General features: G+C 34.5%; 2 protein-coding genes across 2 annotated transcripts; both read left to right on the top strand.

Annotated features, from left to right (window-relative positions):
- The first annotated feature begins 5,588 nt into the window (after positions 1–5,588).
- Positions 5,589–11,819, top strand: LOC133802631 (protein DJ-1 homolog B). The gene is made up of 8 exons (XM_062240981.1): positions 5,589–5,910; positions 6,030–6,230; positions 6,668–6,817; positions 6,930–7,112; positions 9,005–9,085; positions 10,162–10,362; positions 10,440–10,580; positions 11,274–11,819. Exons 1-8 carry the CDS (start codon positions 5,758–5,760, stop codon positions 11,469–11,471), a joined length of 1,308 nt encoding a protein of 435 aa, XP_062096965.1. The 5' UTR covers positions 5,589–5,757; the 3' UTR covers positions 11,472–11,819.
- Positions 11,820–20,247: 8,428 nt separating this feature from the next.
- LOC133800079 (uncharacterized) lies at positions 20,248–21,075 on the top strand. Its single transcript, XM_062238053.1, has one exon. The coding sequence runs from the start codon at positions 20,248–20,250 to the stop codon at positions 21,073–21,075; it is 828 nt and encodes a 275-aa protein (XP_062094037.1).
- Positions 21,076–22,684: the final 1,609 nt, after the last annotated feature.

Raw genomic sequence — 22,684 nt, 5'->3', positions numbered from 1 at the left:
GGTCATTCCTAGGCAGGCAAGGTCATTCCTGGGCAGGCAAGGTCATGCCTGGGCAGACAATCATATGACTGGTCGGACAAGGTCATGCCTGGTCGGTCATGACACTTGACTGGCTAATCAAAACCCTTCATTGGTCTACCGGGTCACTCCTAAGCCAAATCACTTTATCACAACTTTGAGGAGCCAATATATTTATTGACTATTAATGTACCATTTACGGACCATGCACTGCCACTTGTCACCTCTATCGCCACGTCATCGATCTCCAATTTTTGGGGATAACATTTGCCCCCCAAGTTTATTATACGATTTTCTCGTATGATAAACTTTTCTTCTAGCAAAATGTTCTTGAGGTCATTCAAAAGCTCCTATCCGGTCGATAACTTACGTAAATCCACGACTGAACTTGTCTTTTGATTTCTTCAAATTCTATTTTTTGATCTTGTGGTAGTATCCCATGAGTAAGAAAACATGTTTGTGCCCCATGTCCTTGAGATTTATTGTCTTTTTGGACCTTATAGTTAATTGGTCATTATTTTTTGAAAATTACCAAGGGCACCATAAATATATTTTCCCATATGCCACTGTCTGCTCGGATGTAAGGCATCATCATTCGGACATCAGGGCTCCATCACTCGGACATCACACATCCGCTCGAACCACGCCATCCGCTCGGACACTCGGGCTGTTGTTCGGACACACGAAGCCACCCATCCGATCGGCTCAACACGTGACTGCCCCTTGGATGCTTGCTGGATGTGGCTCCTTGGACGCACGCCATTACCAACCCAACCGCTCGGCCAATAGGCCTAACTCCTCGGAAGCGTGCGGCAGCTCCCTGAAGGTGCACCCCAGCCGCTCGGATGAATGCCATGGTCTGCTCGGACACGGGCCTGGTTGCTCGGATGCCAGCCTTCGGACGCGTGCGCAGATGCAGTCCAGCTGCTTGGACGTCGCTCGGATGCAGCACCCAGCTGCTCGGACGCACGGACTGCTGCTCCTCGGACGTACGCACCATCTTCCAGCCAGCATTGCACGGATTGCACCCTTCATATATGTTTTTTCTAAGGGATAAAAATTATTTTTACTACCCAATAAAATAATTTATGAGTAGTAACAAATATTTTTCCTTTACATTTATCAATTTATGTTTGTTTGATTCACTCCAGGGACTCATCGATGTTAATCATGCTCAACAATAGAGTTTCCTACTCGACCAATGATACATGCTCAGCTGACCAGGGAAGTTGTATCCCTCCCGACCAGGAAAACGTTGCACCTGATCAGCTAGACTTTGTACCTTGCCAGTAGTTTACTCTTTTTTGTTGTGAAGACAATTGTTGCTTAGCAGCTTTGATATTTTTCTTGTACAACCGAGCTGTTGGCATTTATACTTTACTTTTCTTTGTTAACTTAAAACATTCTAAGTCTTTTTTAGACTTAAAAAGTTATAAGTTTTTTGTGAATAGTAAAGTCACTCTCATGTATGCCTTATATTTTCGCATGAGTACTTAGTTTTCTAACTTATAAATTCCAGACATTTCATAAGTCCATACTAAGTATACTTTCTCACACTCTTATTGCTCTAACATTTTATGAGCATAATGTTTATTGTCACACGAATATCTACTCCTAACTTGAAATTTAAAAAAAAATTCCAAGTTACTTAAGCTTTGTCAAACAAGTTAGCTTAATGGCCTTTTTGGACTTCGAAAGTTTACAAGTCAGCCGAAAAACAGATATATTAACTCGTGCTCTTATTGCCTGTGTTAAATTATATACCAGTATACCCCATGTGCCCCCCAGGTGATTGAGGGTTGAAAGATCCTTAGTCACTTGCTACTTGACTGAATCTGTTCGAGCAGTTAATTACTCGTGAAACACATAGAATATATGGAAAATATTCAAGCAGTTGAACACTGCTTGAACGTATCGACCAGTTGAACACTGTCCGATTTTACCGACCAGTTGAACACTGCTCGGTTAACTAACACACATGCATATTTGTAGCAAGAATCGACCACGCTGCGCGTAGTCTCTTTTATTACTCGTAAATTAAAAAGGACAAAACATGTCTAATAACGAGTTTTAAACAACCAAAATTGTTCAAAAATAAAATGATTGGTTAGCAAATAACCAGCTCATAAACCAAACTTAAATAACAAGTCAAACAACTCGAAATCAAGCTACCACTCTAAAAGCGGTATTTAGAAATAATATATCCTTCGATGCTCGCCACTTCAGTGGTTTCTGATCCTAGCACTCCCGCTCAGCATACTTCTCCTTTGCTTCATTGCTTTCCTCAGCCAAGTGTGGACCTCCACATATAGTGTCTAAGGTAAAGTCCATAGGTCCGGGCTGCAAGGGTGGAGATCTTTGCCGCTTGAAACCAGGATTGTTGCTGCCTCCTTCTCTTTCCTGATGGGGGGAGGCTTCTTGTAGGGAACCTCTTCATGGCTAGCAAGATATATCTCTGCTCGGATGGTCGAGAGAGTGGTGTAGTTAGTGAATTGAGGCTCATACTTGGTTGGCTTTTCACTTGAATTCAACTTTGCTTTCTTTTCCTCATGGTGGTCAGACCCATTATTTCCACGTTTCCTTCCACCAGAGTCAATTGATCCGCCCGGATTGTTTATGCCATTCTCCTCTTTCTCTATTGCATCATCCAATTTCATATACTTATCCGCCCGGTCAAGAAATTGTTGAAGTGTTGAAATTGGATTTCTATGTATACTGTCCCACAAAGGGCTCTGATAAGTTATCCCAGCAGATATGGCAACCATCTTCCCCTCGTCTCCTACAGCAGTTGCTCTATTGGCTTCTCTCATGAATCTCTGTATATAGTTCTTTAGAGACTCATCTTTTCCTTGTTTGATATCTGCCAAGTGGTTGGCATAAACTGGTGGAGTCCGGGCAGTGTTGAATTGTCTACAAAACTCCTTCCTGAATGCTTCCCAAGAGGTAATGGAGTTTGGCTTAAACTTCCAATACCATTCCTCGGCAGTATCCGACAATGTAGTCGGGAAAACTCTACACCGATAATTGTCACTTACTCCGAGCATCTGGTCCTCGAACTTCCCAATATGTCTGATGGGATCTGCCTTTTCTGTATATACTGGCAGTACCGGTGCTTTATATTTTGTCGGTGGCTGGGCTGCTCTAATCCGGGCACAAAATGGGCTGCCACTCCAGTGGTCTATCGCCTCTATCCCGGAAGGTCGTTTTGACAAACCTTGCACTGCAACTGCTAGCATGTCAAGCTGGGCTTGGATGGTTGGTGCAACTGATGAGGTTCCAAGGTCTTGACCGCCTGGTCGGGCATTACCATCTGGCGCCCCATCGTCAAGTATTTCTACTTGACTGGCAAGGCGGTCCAGATTTTGCCCTTCGACCGGGACGGTCCTCCTCTTGTTGGTGATAACGTCCCTCAGATCCTTCCGGGAAGCATGCTCTCATGCCCGATCAAACACCGTACTTTTCGATTTTTCAGAGGGCTTACTACGCGGGACTTGAGCTCTCCCACTACGCTGCTGGCCGGGGTGCAGTGGAGGCCTTTCGGTATGTCCCGAGCAGTCTTTTCCTCCTTGTTGGTCATGGCCCTCCTTTTCCTTTGACTATCAGCCTCATCACGACCATGCCCATCTTTGAACTTTGAAGTCCTCTTATCTCGAGGAGCTTTATTTTGCTCCTGCCCAGGTGGAGTCTTTTTACTGCCCGACCAGTGACTCCCTGATCTAGAAGTCTTTGAACGGTGGCTCCTTGAGGGGGTTCTAGAGTGCTCCCTTTGCGTCGAGGCAGTTCTGGATCGGTCCCCATCATCTTCCCGACCAGGGGGATTACTCCTACTTCTGCCCGGTCCTCGAGAATCAGCTCTGTCAGTGGTCCTCCGACCAGTGTTATTATTTCTTGCTCCCTAAGTGGCTGCTTGTGCTACGGCTTGAGCATTGGCTTGGGCCAATTGGGTAGTTGCTTCTAGAGCAAGTGCTGCTTCACGATGTCTCCGGTTGACCTCCTCCTGTTGTTTTCTGAGCTCTTTGCTTCTGGCCTCCATATCACGCCTTTGCTGCTCTAACGTGGCTTTCTGCCTGGCCATCTCTTCAGCGAACGCCTCCTGTCTAGCGTGGAATTGTGTCATCTCCTCCTGGAAGGCGCTCATGGCTTCCTGGAGTTCTTTGACTTCTGGAGTCACGTCCTCGAGCATGACCCTAGACTCATTCTCATGGTCTTGTGGGCTAGGACCTTCTGATCTAGCAGGCTCTTTAGAGGAGCCTGTCTTCTTGGAAGCTACATTGGTGCTCTTAGGTGCCATAATACTTCAAGAACCGTCTGTCTTTCTCTTCAGGCTCTCAATGAAAGCACCAAACTGTTGACCGCGTTTTTGGCCAACGACGTGTGAACGTCAAAAACGATAAAACCTTCAAGAGAAAATAAATGACACAGACGATTTTTATAGTGGTTCAGCCCCAATGTGTTGGTAATAGCCTAATCCACTTAGAGTTGTGATTATATATCTACACTCAAGATCAGATGAACCTGAGTCAACTGAGTTTCTTCAGTGTAGATTCAAAGAATACAAGAATTCTCTCAAATACAAGTACTCTCTCTCTAGAAAATTCAGATCAAAAGTTCAAAATTCCAAAAGTCCCATTTATGATGCCATAAGCCTTGTATTTATAGGCTTAGGATCGTATAGATGATATCCCCATAATCGGGATATTTTATTATTCTCATTATATTTAAATTACAATAATATTCAAAATATAACAATACACTAAAGTTGTGGGATAAATTGAGAGATTCCTGCGTATGCCAAGACCGATTTTTGTTGAAGTCGTTTATGGGAATCTTGACGTAGTCCTCCTCTATCTAGTCGATCCATATCTCAGCCAAGTTGGTCGACCACACCTTCACTGGGCAGACACGCACTTAGCTGGGCAGACATGCACTTAGCTGGGCAGTCATGCACTTGACTGGTTGGACATGGTCATGATCGATCGGCCAAGTTCATGCCTGGTCGGACAAAGTCATGCCTAGGCAAACAAGGTCATGCCTGGGCAGACAAGGTCATGCCTGGTCGGTCATGACACTTGACTGGCCAGTCAAAACCCTTCATTGGTCTACCGGGTCACTCCTAAGCCAGATCACTTTATCACAACTCTGAGGAGCCAATATATTTATTGACTATTAATGTACCGTTTACGGACCATGCACTGCCACTTGTCACATCTATCGCCACGTCATCGATCTCCAATTTTTTGGGATAACAAACATATTTTTTCTCGTGTTATGTCTGTTATTATCATAAATTAAATGTCTAAATATTTTAAGAATGATTCACTATTTATTTTGTATTTTTTATATATTTAAAAAAGAAAAAAAAAGAAAAATAATATTTAGGGGACCTAATGCTGTTTGATATGAAAAAATTGGAGATGTAATTGATACAAAATTATTTTGAGAGTTACAAAGCTTAAACAATGAAGACCCACTGCACTGAAGCTTAAAAAATCACCTTTGTTTATTTTTTATTTTTTTGAGCAAAACCCGTTTTGTTTATTAGCAATTTTCAACTTAAGTTATATTGTTGAAGAATGCTAGCTAGATGAGGCGCCACGTAGGATAATACGAAGACACATTGAATCACATTCTTCGCCATATCCTCACAGTAACACAACAGTGTGTTGGTTTACTATTTTTTTTTTAGATCTCGAAAGCTCTTCAATGAATCATTTTCCCATCCTATAAATAAATTTCCAAATGGCATTACTACTGCGTTTTCCTCCTCACTCTATTTACCTTCTCCGCCACACTTCAACTCCGCCGAAGCTCTTCACTCCCCCAACCCAAAACAAGCGTCTCCTCCTCTTCTCCGCCGCTGCCATGGCTACTCCCGCTGCTCCTGCTCGCAAGGTATTCTTTCTTCTTCATTCTGGTTCTGATTGATTTCGTTTTTATTGTTTGCAAGTAATTAAGTGAGCTCGGGGATGATTTTTTCTTTTGTGTGCATGGATTATTATGATTATTATTAGGTTTTGGTTCCGATCGCTAATGGCACGGAGCCGATGGAGGCGGTGATCACCATTGATGTTCTGCGACGAGCTGGAGCTGATGTTACTGTTGCTTCTGTGGAGAAGCAGCTTCGTGTTGATGCTTGCCATGGAGTTAAGATCGTCGCTGATGCTTTGATCACTGATTGTGGCCAAAACGTCTTTGACCTCATCACTCTACCTGTATGTCTCTCTTTCTTTAATCATTTCATTAGATTGTTTGGATGACGAGATAGTTCTGGAAATGCTGAAGAAATAAGGAAAGGTTGTAATGGAAAAATTTGTGTCGTTGTTGCTATATAAAGCCTTTTTCAGTTTTCTTTTATAGATATTTGATTGAGATTGTATCCATGATGCGAAAGTGAAACTTTCTCAATCCTAAGCTAACAAATCTAATATAATTTGGGCGAATTTTCTCGTCTACGACAAGAGGGTACCTGCATTCAAATTTGTTTTGATTTTATCGATTTACAGTTTAGAGTGTTATAAATCTATTTATATGTAGGATGGGTTTTCTCCTTTGCTTATTTTTGTAATTATGCCTTTTGGGTTGGTCACTGAGCTAATAAGACATGTATTTGACTCAAAATTACTCTGTATTGCTTTTTTTCATCCTACAGGGAGGCATACCTGGGGCTACCAATCTTAAAAACAGTGGAATTCTAGAAAGCATGGTCAAGAAGCAGGCTGCAGGTGGGCGGCTTTACGCTGCAGTTTGTGCTTCCCCTGCAGTGGCTCTCGGGGCGTGGGGTTTGTTAAAGGGCAAAAAAGTAAGCATGCTAAGCTACTAGGATTATTTCAATTCCTTGACATGATGCTATGTATTGTACTGAGCCGTTTCTTGTGATTTGGCGGTGATGAATACACATTGATTTTTGACAGGCAACGTGCTATCCATCATTTATGGAACAATTAGCCTCTACTGCAAATGCTGTTGAGTCAAGAGTCCAAGTGGATGGAAAAGTTGTAACAAGTCGTGGACCTGGGACTACTTTGGAATATGCTGTTGCACTGGTTGAGCAGTTGTATGGGAAAGAAAAAGCTGATGAAATTTCTGGCCCACTGGTAAGGTCATACTCTGTCTAAAAGAATAGTATGAAGGAAACATCTGTGTGCACATATTTGAATGAGCGAAATTCTTTTTGTTTGTGATGAGTTATTGAAGCTTAAATGGGATTTATTTAAGTACATTCTTCGGAATTTGTGTTGAGGAAACTTTTATCGGATTTCAGAGGAGGAAAATTGGATACTTCTCGAATACTTACAGAAATTGCTCAAGGCACTTTTAGAGTAAAAAGTTCATTCATTTGTACGTATTAAAATAATTATGATGTTTATAAAATTATAAAAAAGTTGGCTAAACTAGTTCTTGTGGAGGTTGAGGAGATAGAGATTGTTTGGGAAGTACTTATTGGTGGTAGTAGAAGTGATGATGCCATTATGGCTGAAGAGGAAAACACTGTACTCATGAAATTAGTGGGTGTAAACAATGGTGAAAAGAATTGTATTCTTGTATATTTCATTGAGAAAATAACATGTATTTATACACAAACTTGGGAAGTTATTCTAGGAAACTAATTAGTCCTAATTTATAGCTAATATACAACTAATATTATGTAGCTAATATATATCTAACACTCCCCTCAAGCTGGAGCATATATGTTAATCATGCCCAGATTGTTACAAAAATAATCCACCCGCCCCCCATTTAAAGCTTTTGTGAAGATGTCTCCTAGTTGTTCTCCAGTCTTGAAGTTTTAAGTCCTACTTCAGTCAAGAGTCAAGAGCTGATATATCCACATTATCTCACACATCGATTGTGTCATAGCTCGATATTCTGACTCTGCACTAGATTGTGACACAACGTTTTGCTTCTTATTCTTCCATGAGACCAAATTCCCTCCAACAAAGACACAATAACCCGAAGTAGATCTTCTATCCATTTTGGAACCAACCCAATCTGTATCTGAAAAATATTCAATATGAGTGTGCCCATGATTTGTATACACAATACCACGTCTAGGTGCTCCTTTAAAGTAATACAAAATTTGCTTAAACGCTGCCCAGTGATGAACTGTTGGAGATGACATAAACTGACTCACAACGCTGACTGGATATGCAATATCTTGACGAGTCACAGTAAGGTTATTCAACTTCCCAATCATCTTGAAATAGTTCCCCATCTCTTGTAAGGTGCATGTTCGGAGTCATTGGAGTAGTACCAATTTTTCTGTCTCAGTTATCAAATCAATGACATTTTTTCTGAGATAGAAAGATACATTTTTTACTTCTCGTAACTTCAACACCCAAGAAATACTTCAACACCCCCAAATCCTTCGTGTAAAACTGAGTATGAATGAAAGACTTGAGAGATAAGATTCGTATATCATCACTTCCAATAATAACAATGTCATCCACATACACAACTAAGCAAATGTCGTCTTTTCTCTTACTCTGTTTCTGGTTAAATTATTTTGGGCACTTTGTGTGATGATTTTTGTGTGTCTGGGTTCTAATAAGGGAGAAATACTTATGTCTTTTGGTTCTGATTCTAGATTCACACATAAGCAAATGTTTGTACCGGCTGTATTGATTGGAAAAACTAAATTGTAAGGATTCCATTTCTTTATAGGAGATTTAGCTTGATTTGTGTGAACTTTATTAGCTATAAAAACTGTAATAAATTATGCTAAATTTAATCCAAAGAGGATCTTCTACTAACGAGTGATACAGAACATACCCAATTGAATTGTTTGATTGTTATCCTCCCTCTTTTACCTTTTCGAAAGCTTTTTGTTTAAGACGATTCCAATATTTTTCCACTGTTACTACCATTACCTAAACCCACTTGGCTACTGTTCCATCGTTTTGTTTATCATTTTGCTCTACTTTTATAGAATAATTGCTTCCTTCACTCTTCTGATTTCTTTTTTGGCTCACTGTAAAACTTTAACTAGGTAATGCGATCCAACCATGGTGAAGAATATACTATAAAGGAGCTAAATCCTGTGCAATGGACATTCAATGATGGCCCAAGGGTGAGACTTTTGCTTATGCTTTTGTTGTTGAGTTGTTTCTCATTAATATATTTAGTACCAAATAATTCTGAAAAGTGTAGGAATTTTTACATCATGAGATTTAGAGCACTCCCAATGGGTGCTCTACTCCATCCTTTAAAATACCTCATCAAAACACACATTTTTCTATTTTACCTCTAAGTTTTACATTATACCATACATCAGTTTCTCTATATATTTTTCTATATCATTTAAATATTATATCTTTAAATATATTTTATTACTTAAAGTAAAATAAAATAATTGAAAAAGAAAAAAGAAATAATAAATATATACTAAATAGAGAGAGAAAGCTTATAAAAAAAATAATAATATTAAAATATTATATAAAGTATATATAAATGTTATGTAAATGTAGATATGAATTAATTAGAATTTGTGCATAGCTATTATAAATATATGTATAAAGGATCTGATGGAAGATGTTTTTATGAGTTTTAGCTAAATATTATAGAGAAAGTGTATTACAAAATATATCACCAAAACATACATTTTTATAATTTACCGCAAACTTTTACATTATACCATACATCTGCTTTATTTTTTCTCTACATCATTTATATATTATATTTTTTAAAATATTTTATTCATTTTAAGAAATAAAATAATTAAATATAATAGTATCACACTCATATATATACAAAAGTTTATAAAAAAATAATAAAATATTTATAGCTTAATGAATAATGTTTCACTACATATAAAGAAATACTATTCATTTAGGCAAAAGAATATAACTTTACATCACCCATTGGAAACTACTTAACCATTTTTTCTCTATATTATAAAGAATAACACATTTTAGCTCTTCCATTGGGAGTGCTCTTATAACCTGTTTCTGTTAGAAAGGATTTGAGTAAACAACTTTGACATGCTAAAGTCTAATGACTTAATGAACAATGGATAATGGAGCCAGCTTATTTTGATAATTTGGCCAAAACCAATGTATTGTGTTCCCTCTGTACCCTTTTCTTAGAGTTTCCAAGTCATAATCCTCAAAATTTTCACAAATTCATGCGTGGTTCAATTTGTTACAGATTCTTGTACCTGTTGCCAATGGCATAGAGGAAATGGAAGCTGTTATGATCATTGATGTTTTACGAAGAGCAAAAGCAAATGTAGTCGTGGCGTCTGTTGAGGATAAAGTGGAAATTTTGGCTTCTCGCCAAGTCAAACTCGAGGCAGATATGCTTCTTGATGAGGCTGCCATACTTTCATATGACCTTATACTTTTGCCAGTAAGTTCTTTAGTCAGCGTTTAATTCAAACCATCATCCATTGATTACCATTACCTGACGTTCTTCGTTTTTTCCAGGGTGGACTCGGTGGTGCTCAAGCATTTGCAAACTCAGAAAAGCTGGTAAATTTGTTAATGAAGCAGAGGGAATCAAATAGACCTTACGGAGCAATATGTGCTTCCCCAGCTCTAGTCCTCGAGCCCCATGGTTTGCTCAAGGTACGGCAACCATTCACACAAATTTGACTCACTTTATGCATGTATCTCTTTGTCAAGAGCCCGAATACAGTGCTACATAAATGTTTTAAGTGTTATAGTTTAGCATTTAAAGAAAAAAAGCTTCTTCATTATACTATGGTAGAGAGAGAAAAAAGAAGAGGGAACTATAGAAGACAAAAGTAAAATAAAAAGAGAAAAATGATTTGTTTAGTTGGAAATAATATGTGAGGGAGAGAAAAATAAACGAGTGAGAAAATACTGAGAGGGGTTCATTAGTTTTTCATTTTATTTTTTCAAGTTATATATAAACAAGAGAGTGAAATTATTAAATAATTTTTCTAGGCAAATTTTGATATTAATAATGTCAGTGTAATGTAATAATTTCAAAATAAGCTATTTTTTTTCTTACAGTTGATATATGAATAAATAAATATTAATTGATCATTTTTATTTTTTTACATAGATTTGAAACATGTCATCTGTGTATTGAAACATGATACCTGAAGTATTTGTCTTTTGTCTTTTTTTTTGTTCAAATTTAGCTGTAATGAGATCAATGATTATGTCTGGAGATAGTCTTAGGATCATAAACATTACTTCTTAATGGTAAAATACTTGGCATGAATAGATTTTTGTAATCTCAAACTCAAACATTTGTCAGCCTCTTTGCTAAGAAGCTTCTTCTATATGCAGGGGAAAAAGGCCACAGCTTTTCCTGCCATGGTGAACAAGCTGTTGGATCAGAGCGAAGCCGAAAACAGGGTGGTCGTGGATGAAAACCTCATCACGAGTAGAGGTCCAGGAACTTCCATAGAGTTTGCTCTGGGAGTTGTGGAGAAACTGTTTGGACGGGAGAAAGCGTTGGAGCTTGCCAAGACGATGCTATTGTAAGCCCCCAATCCCAGAATCTCTCTCTCTCTCTCTCTATATATATATATATTCTATCATAGACTAGAATGAATATGATATGATAGAAGTGGTTGGATTCATGTTTGAATATGAATCCACTCGGCGAATGTGATGTTTATAAAATAGTCTCTCAAAGATTTAATTTCACTAACTTTTATGTTTCTCTTAATCTTATTTGAGTCATCTCATCAACTACTGTTGTTTATTTCTGTTTGAGCCATTAACCACTATTAGTCATGTTAGATGGTTTACAAAGCCTCTTGTGGCTGCTCAAGTGAAAGTCTGTTTTTTGATAATATGGAAGTTATGAAAATTTGATTTGGACTTGCATCGAGTTTAATAAAAATTAGATAGCATTTACAAGGCTAGTTTGCATATTATAACTTAAAGTTGTGTTATAGTGGTGCTGGGAACCTAATAGCAATTCTCAAATTTAAGAATATTTTTATGGAGCATTATATGGTTCTAAATCCTAAATCCTTATAGATTTTATTTTAAATTTGAATTATGAGATTCCATACTAAATTACATATAATCTATATAATCTGTTCTGTTGGAGAGGTCAGAAATAGGATGATGAGTTATGCAAATGGCCTCATAAAATGTATTACATAATTTATTGTCTACCTGATTTTGTCCTTTCTCATTTAATTTTTTAAATTTAGCATATGAAATCAGGTAATAATAAAGTCAAATTATATTTAGGCATTTTTAATATAAAATAATAAATGGATTGTGAGATTTAAATTAATGTAAATATATGTTATGCCTACTCAATCGCTTCTCTTCTAGAATCATATTATCTCATGTTTTTTTGAAGTCATTATACATTTTTGGATTCTGTGTTTTGTTCCATTACCTGGTAGGACCTTGTGTTTTGACAAATTACTTTTTAGACCTCATATTTTGTAAAATGATTAAAGTAGAACTTTAAACTCAATTTTGATGAAGAAAAAATTGAATATAACAACACAATTTTTAAGTAGAATAATTTTATTTTTGTTTTGAATTGTTAATTTTATAAATTATTTGTGATTTTAGTTAAGAAAACATTGACCAAAATTGAGTTTAGGGTTCTATTTTAATTATTTTACAAAATATAGAGTCCAAAAAATAATTTATCAAAACAAAGTGTCTAAACATGTAATGAGACAAAACACAAGGTCTAAAAAAATATAAATATTTTTTTTGAATGGAGTGAGATTTACTCATGACATGAGCAAAACGCAAACCTAGTCGTTAAAAATTATTATTTCTTTTTGGTAAAATTATTATTATTATGACAACTTGAATAAATTATATTGGGTTTTAAAAATTAAAAAGTCGTAGCCAAAACAGGGTACGTAAACTTTAATATCCATCAACCAAATTTTATCTTCAAAAGTGAGAACCAGGAAAAAATAAACTATTATTTATGTATTATTACAAAAAAGAAATTATGTTGTATTTTGACATTTTTAAAATAAAAAATATGTATTGTGCAAAAGAACTTGTAATAAATGCTCAAACCTTTCCAAGAAATTATACCTAGGTAACACTTATAATAAAATAGTTTTATATTTAATTAATTAAAAATTTGATAATTAAACATAAAATAATAATTTTATTTTTATTTATTATTTTTAAAAATTTTAATTAAAATTTGTTAAATTTTAAAAATAAATTTTGTTCAATTTCAAATTTTTATTAAACTGTTTTTTACTTTTCATTTTTTTTTATTTTATTTTTCAAATAAACACATTATTTTATATTGTTAAACAAAAAATAAAAATAAAAGTTATCAAACATATTTATTATGTTTTTTTTAAACAAAAAACAAAAATAGTTACCAAACATATTTTTATTATTTTAAAATTAAAAAATAAAAATAAAATAATATTTCTATTTTTGTGTTTAAAAAGTTTAAAAACAAAAATTTTATCAAATATATTTATATATAAGAGTAGATAGGGTAGACTACGCAATGAAAAATTGATCAATCGACTGTGTTTCATAATTCATGTATGGGTGGTGGTCTGTAACCGATCAACTTGACACAATTTAAATTGCGTTATGGTTCATCTTTACAAAATGTCAAATGGTATGCAAAATATTTTATTATAAAGTGTTAAAAGAAAAATGGAAATTTTATTAAGATGATTTGTTATAACAAGAGAAATTCACGGAGGAAATAATTGTGTCAGTACATAATTCTTCGGAGGAAATATTTGTGTCATAGTCCATTATTCTTTGGAATTGGAAGATGCAATATTCATTTGCCTTTGTGATTTTGCCACAAGTCTTTGAGCTCCCTCCACTACTTAGGCTAACCAACTTTCAAGAATGATTATATTCTTAAAAAAAATATTTACATATTACTCAAAACAATCATATGAAAGAATTTTTCTCATATAATCCAACACTAAAGTCTTTGGTGCACTACGAATTCCAATTACTATTTACCAAGAATGTGTAATAAAAAAGAAATAATTATGATGAAAATTCTTCCCAGCAAAAATAAAAATTTCTTTACAACACAAAAGCATTCGATTCATGCAAATCAATTAACATATCAAATAGACACATTTGACTTGGAATTGATTTGTTTTCTTAAAAACCCCATTGACACATTTGTCATAGCATTTGATAAAGGGGCTTATATTTACACCCAATAAAATATAAGGACAGGACACCCCTCATTTATATACACCCCATTTTATTTATTAAAATATCATTTTTTATAAACACACCTCCTTCCATTTACAAAATTGGGTTTCTCTAAAAAAAAAAAAAAAAAAAAATACACCCCAAGAATAGTAATCTTCCACCTCCGTCTCAATCTCCTTTTTTCTTTTTCTATTTTGTGGAATGATCCTTGTGTCAGGTTAGTTGGAGATCAACTTTATTGAAAAAAAAATGCAATATACCAATCAATTTAAATACATACATTGTATTGTGAAGATTGAGTAGTAATTTTTTTAACAGATTAGGATTTAGGATTTAGCCACAAATGGTCTGTATGAATTAGGAGGAATCACACAAAGAACAGTAAGATTTAATAAAAGAATTATAAACATATAAAAAAAAATTACTTTGCATTAGATGATTTTAATGAAATCTCAATATTGTTTTCTTCCACTTATAAAAAATTTCTACGGCTTCAAAATACTTGATTTTAATTTGAATCAAAGTAAATGGGGTGGTACTTACTAAAACTTAAATTTTATAAATGGAAATAATACTATTGTATATTTTGGTAATTTTGCATAAGGATAAATATGTAATTAAGCTTTTTTCAAAAAAAGAGGCATGCTTAGAATTTTTTAGGTGCAAATACAACTCCCTTCTGATAAAACTTTCAAACTCTTGTGAATGCCTTTGATGCCCCAAGTATATTATTAAATGAGTTTTTTTTTTACATATATATACATATAATATAATGTAAATTAATTAAAAAAATACCTTTAAAAAACTTATTTACACATATACTGTGCCACGTTAGTATGGTATACCAGAATTTAAAAAATTTGGGAAATCCCGCTTCCCAAATGTTTTGTTTTTCTGGGTTATAATTTTTTTTTTAAAGGTAAATGAAATATCCATTAATAATAGTTTAATCGAACATAGTCTATTACAAGAAGATGACGCTCATAGAGCAAAATCAATCAATATAGGCTTACCAAGCCGTTTACAATAAACAGGAGAAAGAAAACCCTAACAGAAACTTCAACTAAGGGTCTAATATAGCACCAGCATTCAAACATCCAACGAGTGCGAAGTAATATAGATTTCCTCTCCACATGGGCAAATGACAGAAGGAACCTCATCAATGGCTATTAGCCAATGAACTTCCAAAAGAAAGGATAAAATAACACTTCCCTTATTCAAATAAGAAATAAAGGACATAAACAAACGACCAACCATGTTCAGGTGTCCTGACACTAGAGAGTGGGGTACTACTTAACATGGGGTCCATATAGATCTAGGAATCCCCCAGATTTGGAAACCGATGAGAGAATCCTTGAAGCCCCGCAAAAGAGGATTGAACAATTCAGAATAAACTCAACCACCTAATAGGACTCAAAGTTATCCTCCCTCCCCATACAAACTAAATCCCCAACTAATCTAGCAGGACAGTGGAAAAACTCCACCGATAAAAAGTTATACCAATACCGATAAAATGTTACCTTTTGGTTGCTAAAGATACCGATAAGATACCGATTGGTTACTTTTTTTCTTCTTCATAAAATGCTTTATTTTTAGATCACATTAATTTGTAGACATTTTAATATACCAATAAGTTATATTATGATATTTTATTATTTAAAATATATTTTTCTAACCTTCAAGTTTATTTCAGATATATTTTGGTTACCTCCAAAACTTATTTGTCGACGTTTTAATATACCAATTAGTTATTTTTAAATTATATTATGGTTTATTATTATTTAAGATATATTTTGTTAACCTTCAAACTTATTTCAGAAACTAAGGAGTTGTAATATAGCAAGATAAGTATAGTTTTTTTTTTTTTTTGGTAATGTAACTTATTTTGTGTTGTTTAAGATACCATTTGGTTTCCTTAAAAGTTTATTTAGAAACTTATTGAAATTGCTCTATAAAGTAGACTAATTTAGAAGATCATCAAGTAACTATTAAATATGAAATAACAAAATAATTGTTTGGAACCTATGAAGTTGATTCCTAAATTGAATTTTGTTTAAGTTTAAAGTTTGAGTATTTTTAACCAAATATAAAAAAACTAAAATGTTATTTTTTATTCCGGTCATCTTTTTCGGCGACGATGAAAAAATTTATGTTTCCCTCATATAAAAATGATCACATTGATGAGTAGGTCGTGATGATATCATAAGGGTGGCCAGATTTTTTTTTTAAAAGTCGCAGAGAAGAGAGAGATAATTAGTTTAAAAAAGTGATGTCTAGAATTTCCTTTATTACCTAGTAATAAAATAATAAAATCATTTATTACACAATGGTCAAACTTTACAAAAATATGGGAAAAAATAAGTTAATTTATATATTTATGGCCATAAAACTTATGCCACAAAATATGGTAATTCTAGCAAAAAAAAGTTTAAAATATGAGAATCCCACATATTATTATAAACAAAAATACACACACACTCTCTCTCTCTCTCTTACTTTCATCTCCCCCTCATGTATCTTTCACTCGCTCTCTTCATTTTCTCTCACAATAATGACATCCAACTATTTTCTCTGACAACAATGGGAGCTCTCTCACACTGGCAACAAAACACGGACGCCGTACCTCCAGTCACTGCTGATGCCATCTTCGGTTCATCATCATCATCATCTTCTTCTTCTTCTTTGCATTTTTCTTCTTCATCATCATTGTTGTTTCAAATCTGATTTTTTTTTTTTCAGATCTAGTTTTTTTTCCAGATCTATCAAAGTAACTAGTTACTGTCATGATCTAGTTATATTTTTAGAACCGAGTTTTTTGTGGACCTAGATGTAACCAGTTACATTATTCAATCTCTTTCTTCTTCTTCTTCTTCTTCTTCTTGTTTTAATGTTATTCTTTTTTCTATTTGTTGTCCTTCTTCTTTTTCTCATCTTATTTTGCATTTTAAATTTGATTTTGGCACTTTCAGATCTGATTTTTTTTTTCTTCCAGCCCTAACTGTAATTGGTTACCATCACAATTTGTTCATATTTTTTTGGTTCAGATTTGATTTTATTTCCAAACCTATTTAAGTAACCATGTACCATGACGACTAATTCTTTTTATCAATATCTGATTATTTTAGACTTAGCTGTAACTAGTTACGATAACGATCAATTTAGATTTTTTTTTTGTTTATATCTGATTTTGTTTTCACACCTGACTAAGTAACCAGGTGTCATGGTGACTTTTTTTTTAGATCTGATTTTTTTTCAAACCTAGTTGTAACTAGTTTAGATTATGATCAATTTAGATTTTTCGTTTGGATCCTATTTTTTTTTCCAGGTCTGTCTAAGTAACCAGTCACCATCATAAATAGTTCTTTTTTTTTTCAAATATATTTTTTTCTTCAGACTTAGTTGTAATCAGTTATCTCCACGATCAATTTAGTTTATTTTTTTAATATTAGTTTATTTTTTCCAAATTTCACTAAGTAACCAATTACAATTTGGTTGGTATTTTGATAATGGTAAGTTACTAAAAAAATCAAAATTATTTTTATATTTGTAATTACTTACTACCACACCACTTAAAAAATAAAATTGAGTTTGATAGTGGTAACTGGTTACCACACATCGCTAAAAAAAATTGACAGTGGCATAAGATTACTACCACATAAAAAAAATCAAAATTGTTTTAATAATGGTAACTGGTTACTACGGAGAAAATGATGAACAAGATGAAAAAAATAAAATAAAAGAAGAATAAATAAGAATAAAAAACATGGTGAAGAAGGTATGAGAATTTTTTTCTTCAAAAAATAATGTAAAAAAAATGTTTTATAAAATATGAATGACAAATAGATTAAAAATAGGGTTTATACATTTTTGGACCTTGTGTTTTGTCCCATTACCTGTTTGGACCCTGTGTTTTGACAAATTACTTTTTGGACCTGATAAGTACCGAATTTGTCTATTTTTAATTCATTATTTTTCTATTATTATGCACTTGATTATTTATTTATATATGTTTAATTATTTTATTTTGTGATTTTAGGATTTTCAAGACATTTGGGTTAAAGTGAATGAATTTGGGATGTTTTACAAGCAATGTTTAAGCTCAGAATTACAAGTCTAAAACTTCACACTTGATTTTGATAACTTTCCAATACTTTTTTTGGAAATATACCTAGAAATAAAAGTTTTATTTATTTTTCTTAGCTTTCTATAGCTTTTTGAATCGTCCAATTCCGAGTTATATTGAGGAAGTTATGCTTAAAATAATTTCGGTCACTATAGCAAAAGAAAACCGAAAAACGGGAAAACTTGCTACGGCTGTGGCTAGCCTTATTCCAGGCCGCGGCCTGGGGGACAGAACGTAGTGGCCGTGGCCAGCAATGTCACAGGCCACGGCCGGAGCCCGATTTTCTGGAAAATACATTTTTCTAGTGGCCGCGGCCACCAAGAATCACTGGCCGCGGCCGACGATCGATTTTTTCTTAAATTTCAATTTTTAAATGTAATATTTTGGGGCCTATAAAAAGGATTAGGGTTAACTTTTATTATAACTTTGGATTGCGATTTTTAGAGGCTAGAGCAGCAGAGGATGAGGAAAAAACATCATCATCTATATTATTCAATCTAGTTTTTCTTTCTTCTCAAAACTCTTTTATTTTCATTGAATATTTATGTTTATGAATATGAATATGATTATGGAGTAGTTTTCTTTATAGTCAAGGGTTATTTCAAACCCTTAGACATGAGATCTTGAATGCATTGATGAATTTTATTCATTTTATTCCCTTATATTAAATTGCTTCTATTTTTCTATTTGAATGTCATGGATCTTGTAAAATCTTGTTTAAATGGCCACTAATTAAGGTTTTGCATTGTTCTACTATCATCTTAGGATTTCTATTCACCTAATAGTTTAGGATTCTAAGTAAAGTGATAAATTGCAATTAAGGTATTGTGACGAGTATTTTAATTGTGATGAGAAATAGAACCTAGGTTAAATGAATTGCATGCTTAATGAATTTGTTGCCTAGGTTAACCTGTTTCCACAAAGTGTAATGCTTTTACTAGATTAAATAGATTGCATGCTTAATGGGTTTATTGCTGGATAAAAAGGGTTAATTAAGAGCACTTAGCTTTAATTAATTATATTAGGGAAACTGGGATAATTGACTGCTTAAGTGTTATCTGCAGGGTTAATAGTTTAATTGGGAATAGGGAATATTATTCATCATTGTCGATAGATTGATTGTTGAAGGTGGAGAGTAATTCTTGACTATTTCTTTAATATCGTTATATCCTTAGTTATTAAATCGTTGATATCTATTTCATTTTATGTTTTCAGCTATTAAAACTAAAACCCCTTTTTAATTTCAGTATAATATTATTTTGAATAATAATTTGATCATAGTCCTCGTGGGTTCGACCCTTATTTACCGCTATATTGAAGTAGTTGGTGTAAGTGAATAAAAAAAATATATACAAAAATTTGATACGGCATACGACACGCATCAAATTTTTGGCGCCGTTGCCGGGGACTATTGTAAGTCATTTTTATTATTCAATTTAATTAACTACATACTCAGTAGTTTAAATTTCTTGATTTTAGGTGTATATGTCTGACGACGATACTCAAGAAAGACTACAAGCCATAAAACAAAATCTTGAGACATCGTCGTCCCACTCTTCAAGGACTATCACTGACAATCCACTCTTTCAACCTTCAAAGAGAGTCAATCCAGTACAAATACCATTACCATCTGACGACAATTGTGACTCTGAAACATTAGTTAAGTCTCAGATGGCGCAAGAAAGGACGTTGAAAGAGTTGGCAGCGCCAAATCTAGACCATCAACCTCTGTGTATTCAATATCTGGCGTTGGATGTTAACTTTGAACTCAAGTCGGGCCTCATACATTTATTACCATCTTTCCATGGGCTACCAAGAGAGGACCCAAATAAGCATCTGACTGAATTTCACATAGTCTGTTCTAGTATGAAACCAGCTTTAGTAACGGAAGAGCAGATTAAATTAAGAGCATTTCCATTTTCTTTGAAGGATGGTGCAAAGGAATGACTCTATTACCTTCATCTTGGAACTGTTAATACCTGGAATGAAATGAAGACATTATTCTTGGAGCGTTACTTCCCCGCATCTAAGGTTGGTAGTATAAGGAAGGAAATCTGTGGCATTCTCCAACAGACTGGGGAGTCATTATATGAGTATTGGGAGAGATTTAAGAGGCTATGTGCCAGCTACCCCCACCACCAAATAAGTGAACAACTCCTGATCCAATACTTTTATGAAGGACTATTTCCATTGGATTGGAGCATGATTGATGTAGAAAGTGGGGGAGCATTGGTTGACAAGACTCCTGCTGCAGCTAGGAGCTTAATTTCTAATATGGTAGCTAATTCTCAACAGTTTGGAGTTCATCAAGAAGTTTCAGTTAAGGGATTAAATGAGACAAACTCTAAAGTAGAACAGCAGCTGGCGCAATTAACTAGTATGGTTCAACAAATGGCTTTAGGTCATCAAGTGAGACCTTGTGGCATATGTCAGTTGGTGGGGCATCCTACTGATGCATGTCCCACACTTCAAGAGGATACCAATGAGCATGTAAATGCAATGGGAGGATTCCTAGGGCAACCTAGGCAAAGGTATGACCCTTATGCTATAACTTATAATGAAGGATGGAAAGAACATCCTAATCTTCGATATGGGAATCAACAACAAACTGTACCAACTAGACCACCAGGATTTCCTTATCAACAAAGGCAACAACAACCCTATACACCTCAGCCTCAACAACCTATTACTTCACAAGCTCAAGAACCATCAATGACAGATATGCTAAAACAGTTAGTAGCTTCCAATATAAAAACTCAAGTAATTCTTCAGAGTACTCAAGTGTCTCTCAAGAATTTGGAGAACACAATAGGATAGATTGCTACATCTCTGAGCAAGCTTGAAACTCAAAATTTTGAACGATTACCTCCCCAACTAGAGAGGAACCCAAGAGCAAATGTAAGTGCGATAATACTGCAAAGTGGTATACAATATGAGCCACCCACACAACCTTTATCGACAACTCCAGTGCAAAAGCGAGTAGTAGACAACTCCATCTATGATGAACCATCAACACAGAAAACATCACATAAACCAACTATGCCAAGTTATGTTCCTCGTCCACCTTTTCCAAGCAGATTGAAAAAGTTTAAGAAAGAGAAAGTTGACAATGAAATTCTTGAGACTTTTCGAAAAGTTGAGGCAAACATTCCATTACTTGATGCTATTAAACAAGTGCCACGTTATGCTAAATTTTTTAAGGATTTGTGCACGAATAAGAAGAAATTGAAGGGTGATGAGAAGATAAGTGTGGGGGAGAATGTCTCTGCTGTTCTCCAAAAGAAGCTACCACCAAAATGCAAGGATCCTGGAACCTTTACAATTCCTTGTATGATTGGGAATAAAAGGATTGAAAGGTGTATGATAGATTTGGGAGCATCGATTAATGTCATGTCATATTCAACATATGCTTCTTTAAATCTTGGGCCACCAAAGGAGACAAGAGTTATCATTCAACTAGCTGATCACACTAATGCGTATCCTTTAGGGGTAGTTGAAGATGTGCTGGTGAAGGTTGACAAACTTGTCTTTCCAGTAGATTTCTATATACTTGAAATGGGGGATGCATCAATACCCAATCCGACATCAGTTTTATTTGGGAGGCCATTCTTGATGACAACAAATACAAAGCTAGATGTTAGAGCTGGAACACTGACAATGGAATTTGATGGTGACGTTATCAAATTCAATGTGTTTGATTCTCCTGGTAAGATAAAGGGGAAGGAGACTTCATTGAAAGACCCAACATAAAGATCTTGACCACATCATTCAGTCGAGCTAACGACATTAAACAAAGCAAACTTGCGGGGGTTTTTCTTACCTTTATCTTTTTATTTTGCATTGATTTTTTTATTTAGTATATGCCTTGAGGACAATGCATAAATTAAGTGTGGCGGAAGGGAAAACTGTCTGTTCAATTTTTATTTGTCATTTCTTTAGTTGTTATTTGTGTTTGTGTTGTTTAGTTGTTTAGTTATTATTTGTGTTTGTGTTGTTTAGTTGTTTATAGTGTCATTTAAAAAAAAAAAATTAGGTTGTTATAAGCATGGTTATGTTGAAAGTTGTCTGTCAATGATAAAACTTCTGATTGAGATAAGAATATGTTTAGGAAATTGATGAATTCTACATGAATTGTGTGCTTAACTCTTGTCTAGTTGTTACTTAAGCTTGATCTTTAATTTTTAAACATAATGTGTTCAATTAGATTTACTTTTTCACTATTGTTTGGAGATATTTATGCATACTATCATCTATATATATATAGTCTCGACCACTCTAGAAACCATTGATTAATTGTTTGAGGCGAAATCCTAAGTACACATGATTAGGAAGATGATTAAGGCATGTTATTTGGATCGTTTGAGCCTTTCAAGCTTACCTATGAAATTAAATATCCTACTTTCCCATTTTTGAGCCATAATGACTA

The sequence above is a fragment of the Humulus lupulus genome, chromosome 9, assembly GCF_963169125.1.
Source record: "Humulus lupulus chromosome 9, drHumLupu1.1, whole genome shotgun sequence".
Classification (NCBI taxonomy): Eukaryota; Viridiplantae; Streptophyta; class Magnoliopsida; order Rosales; family Cannabaceae; genus Humulus; species Humulus lupulus.
Note: the sequence above shows the minus strand (reverse complement) of the source record. Positions and strands in the feature narration are given on the sequence as shown.

Bases quoted from the DNA above. Each gene is read 5' to 3' on its own strand.
- LOC133802631 (XM_062240981.1), top strand. From the start codon at position 5,758: ATGGCATTACTACTGCGTTTTCCTCCTCACTCTATTTACCTTCTCCGC. The intron at 6,231-6,667 runs GTATGTCTCTCT...TTCATCCTACAG, and splicing joins TTGACCTCATCACTCTACCT to GGAGGCATACCTGGGGCTAC. The intron at 9,086-10,161 runs GTGAGACTTTTG...AATTTGTTACAG, and splicing joins CATTCAATGATGGCCCAAGG to ATTCTTGTACCTGTTGCCAA.
- LOC133800079 (XM_062238053.1), top strand. From the start codon at position 20,248: ATGAAGACATTATTCTTGGAGCGTTACTTCCCCGCATCTAAGGTTGGT.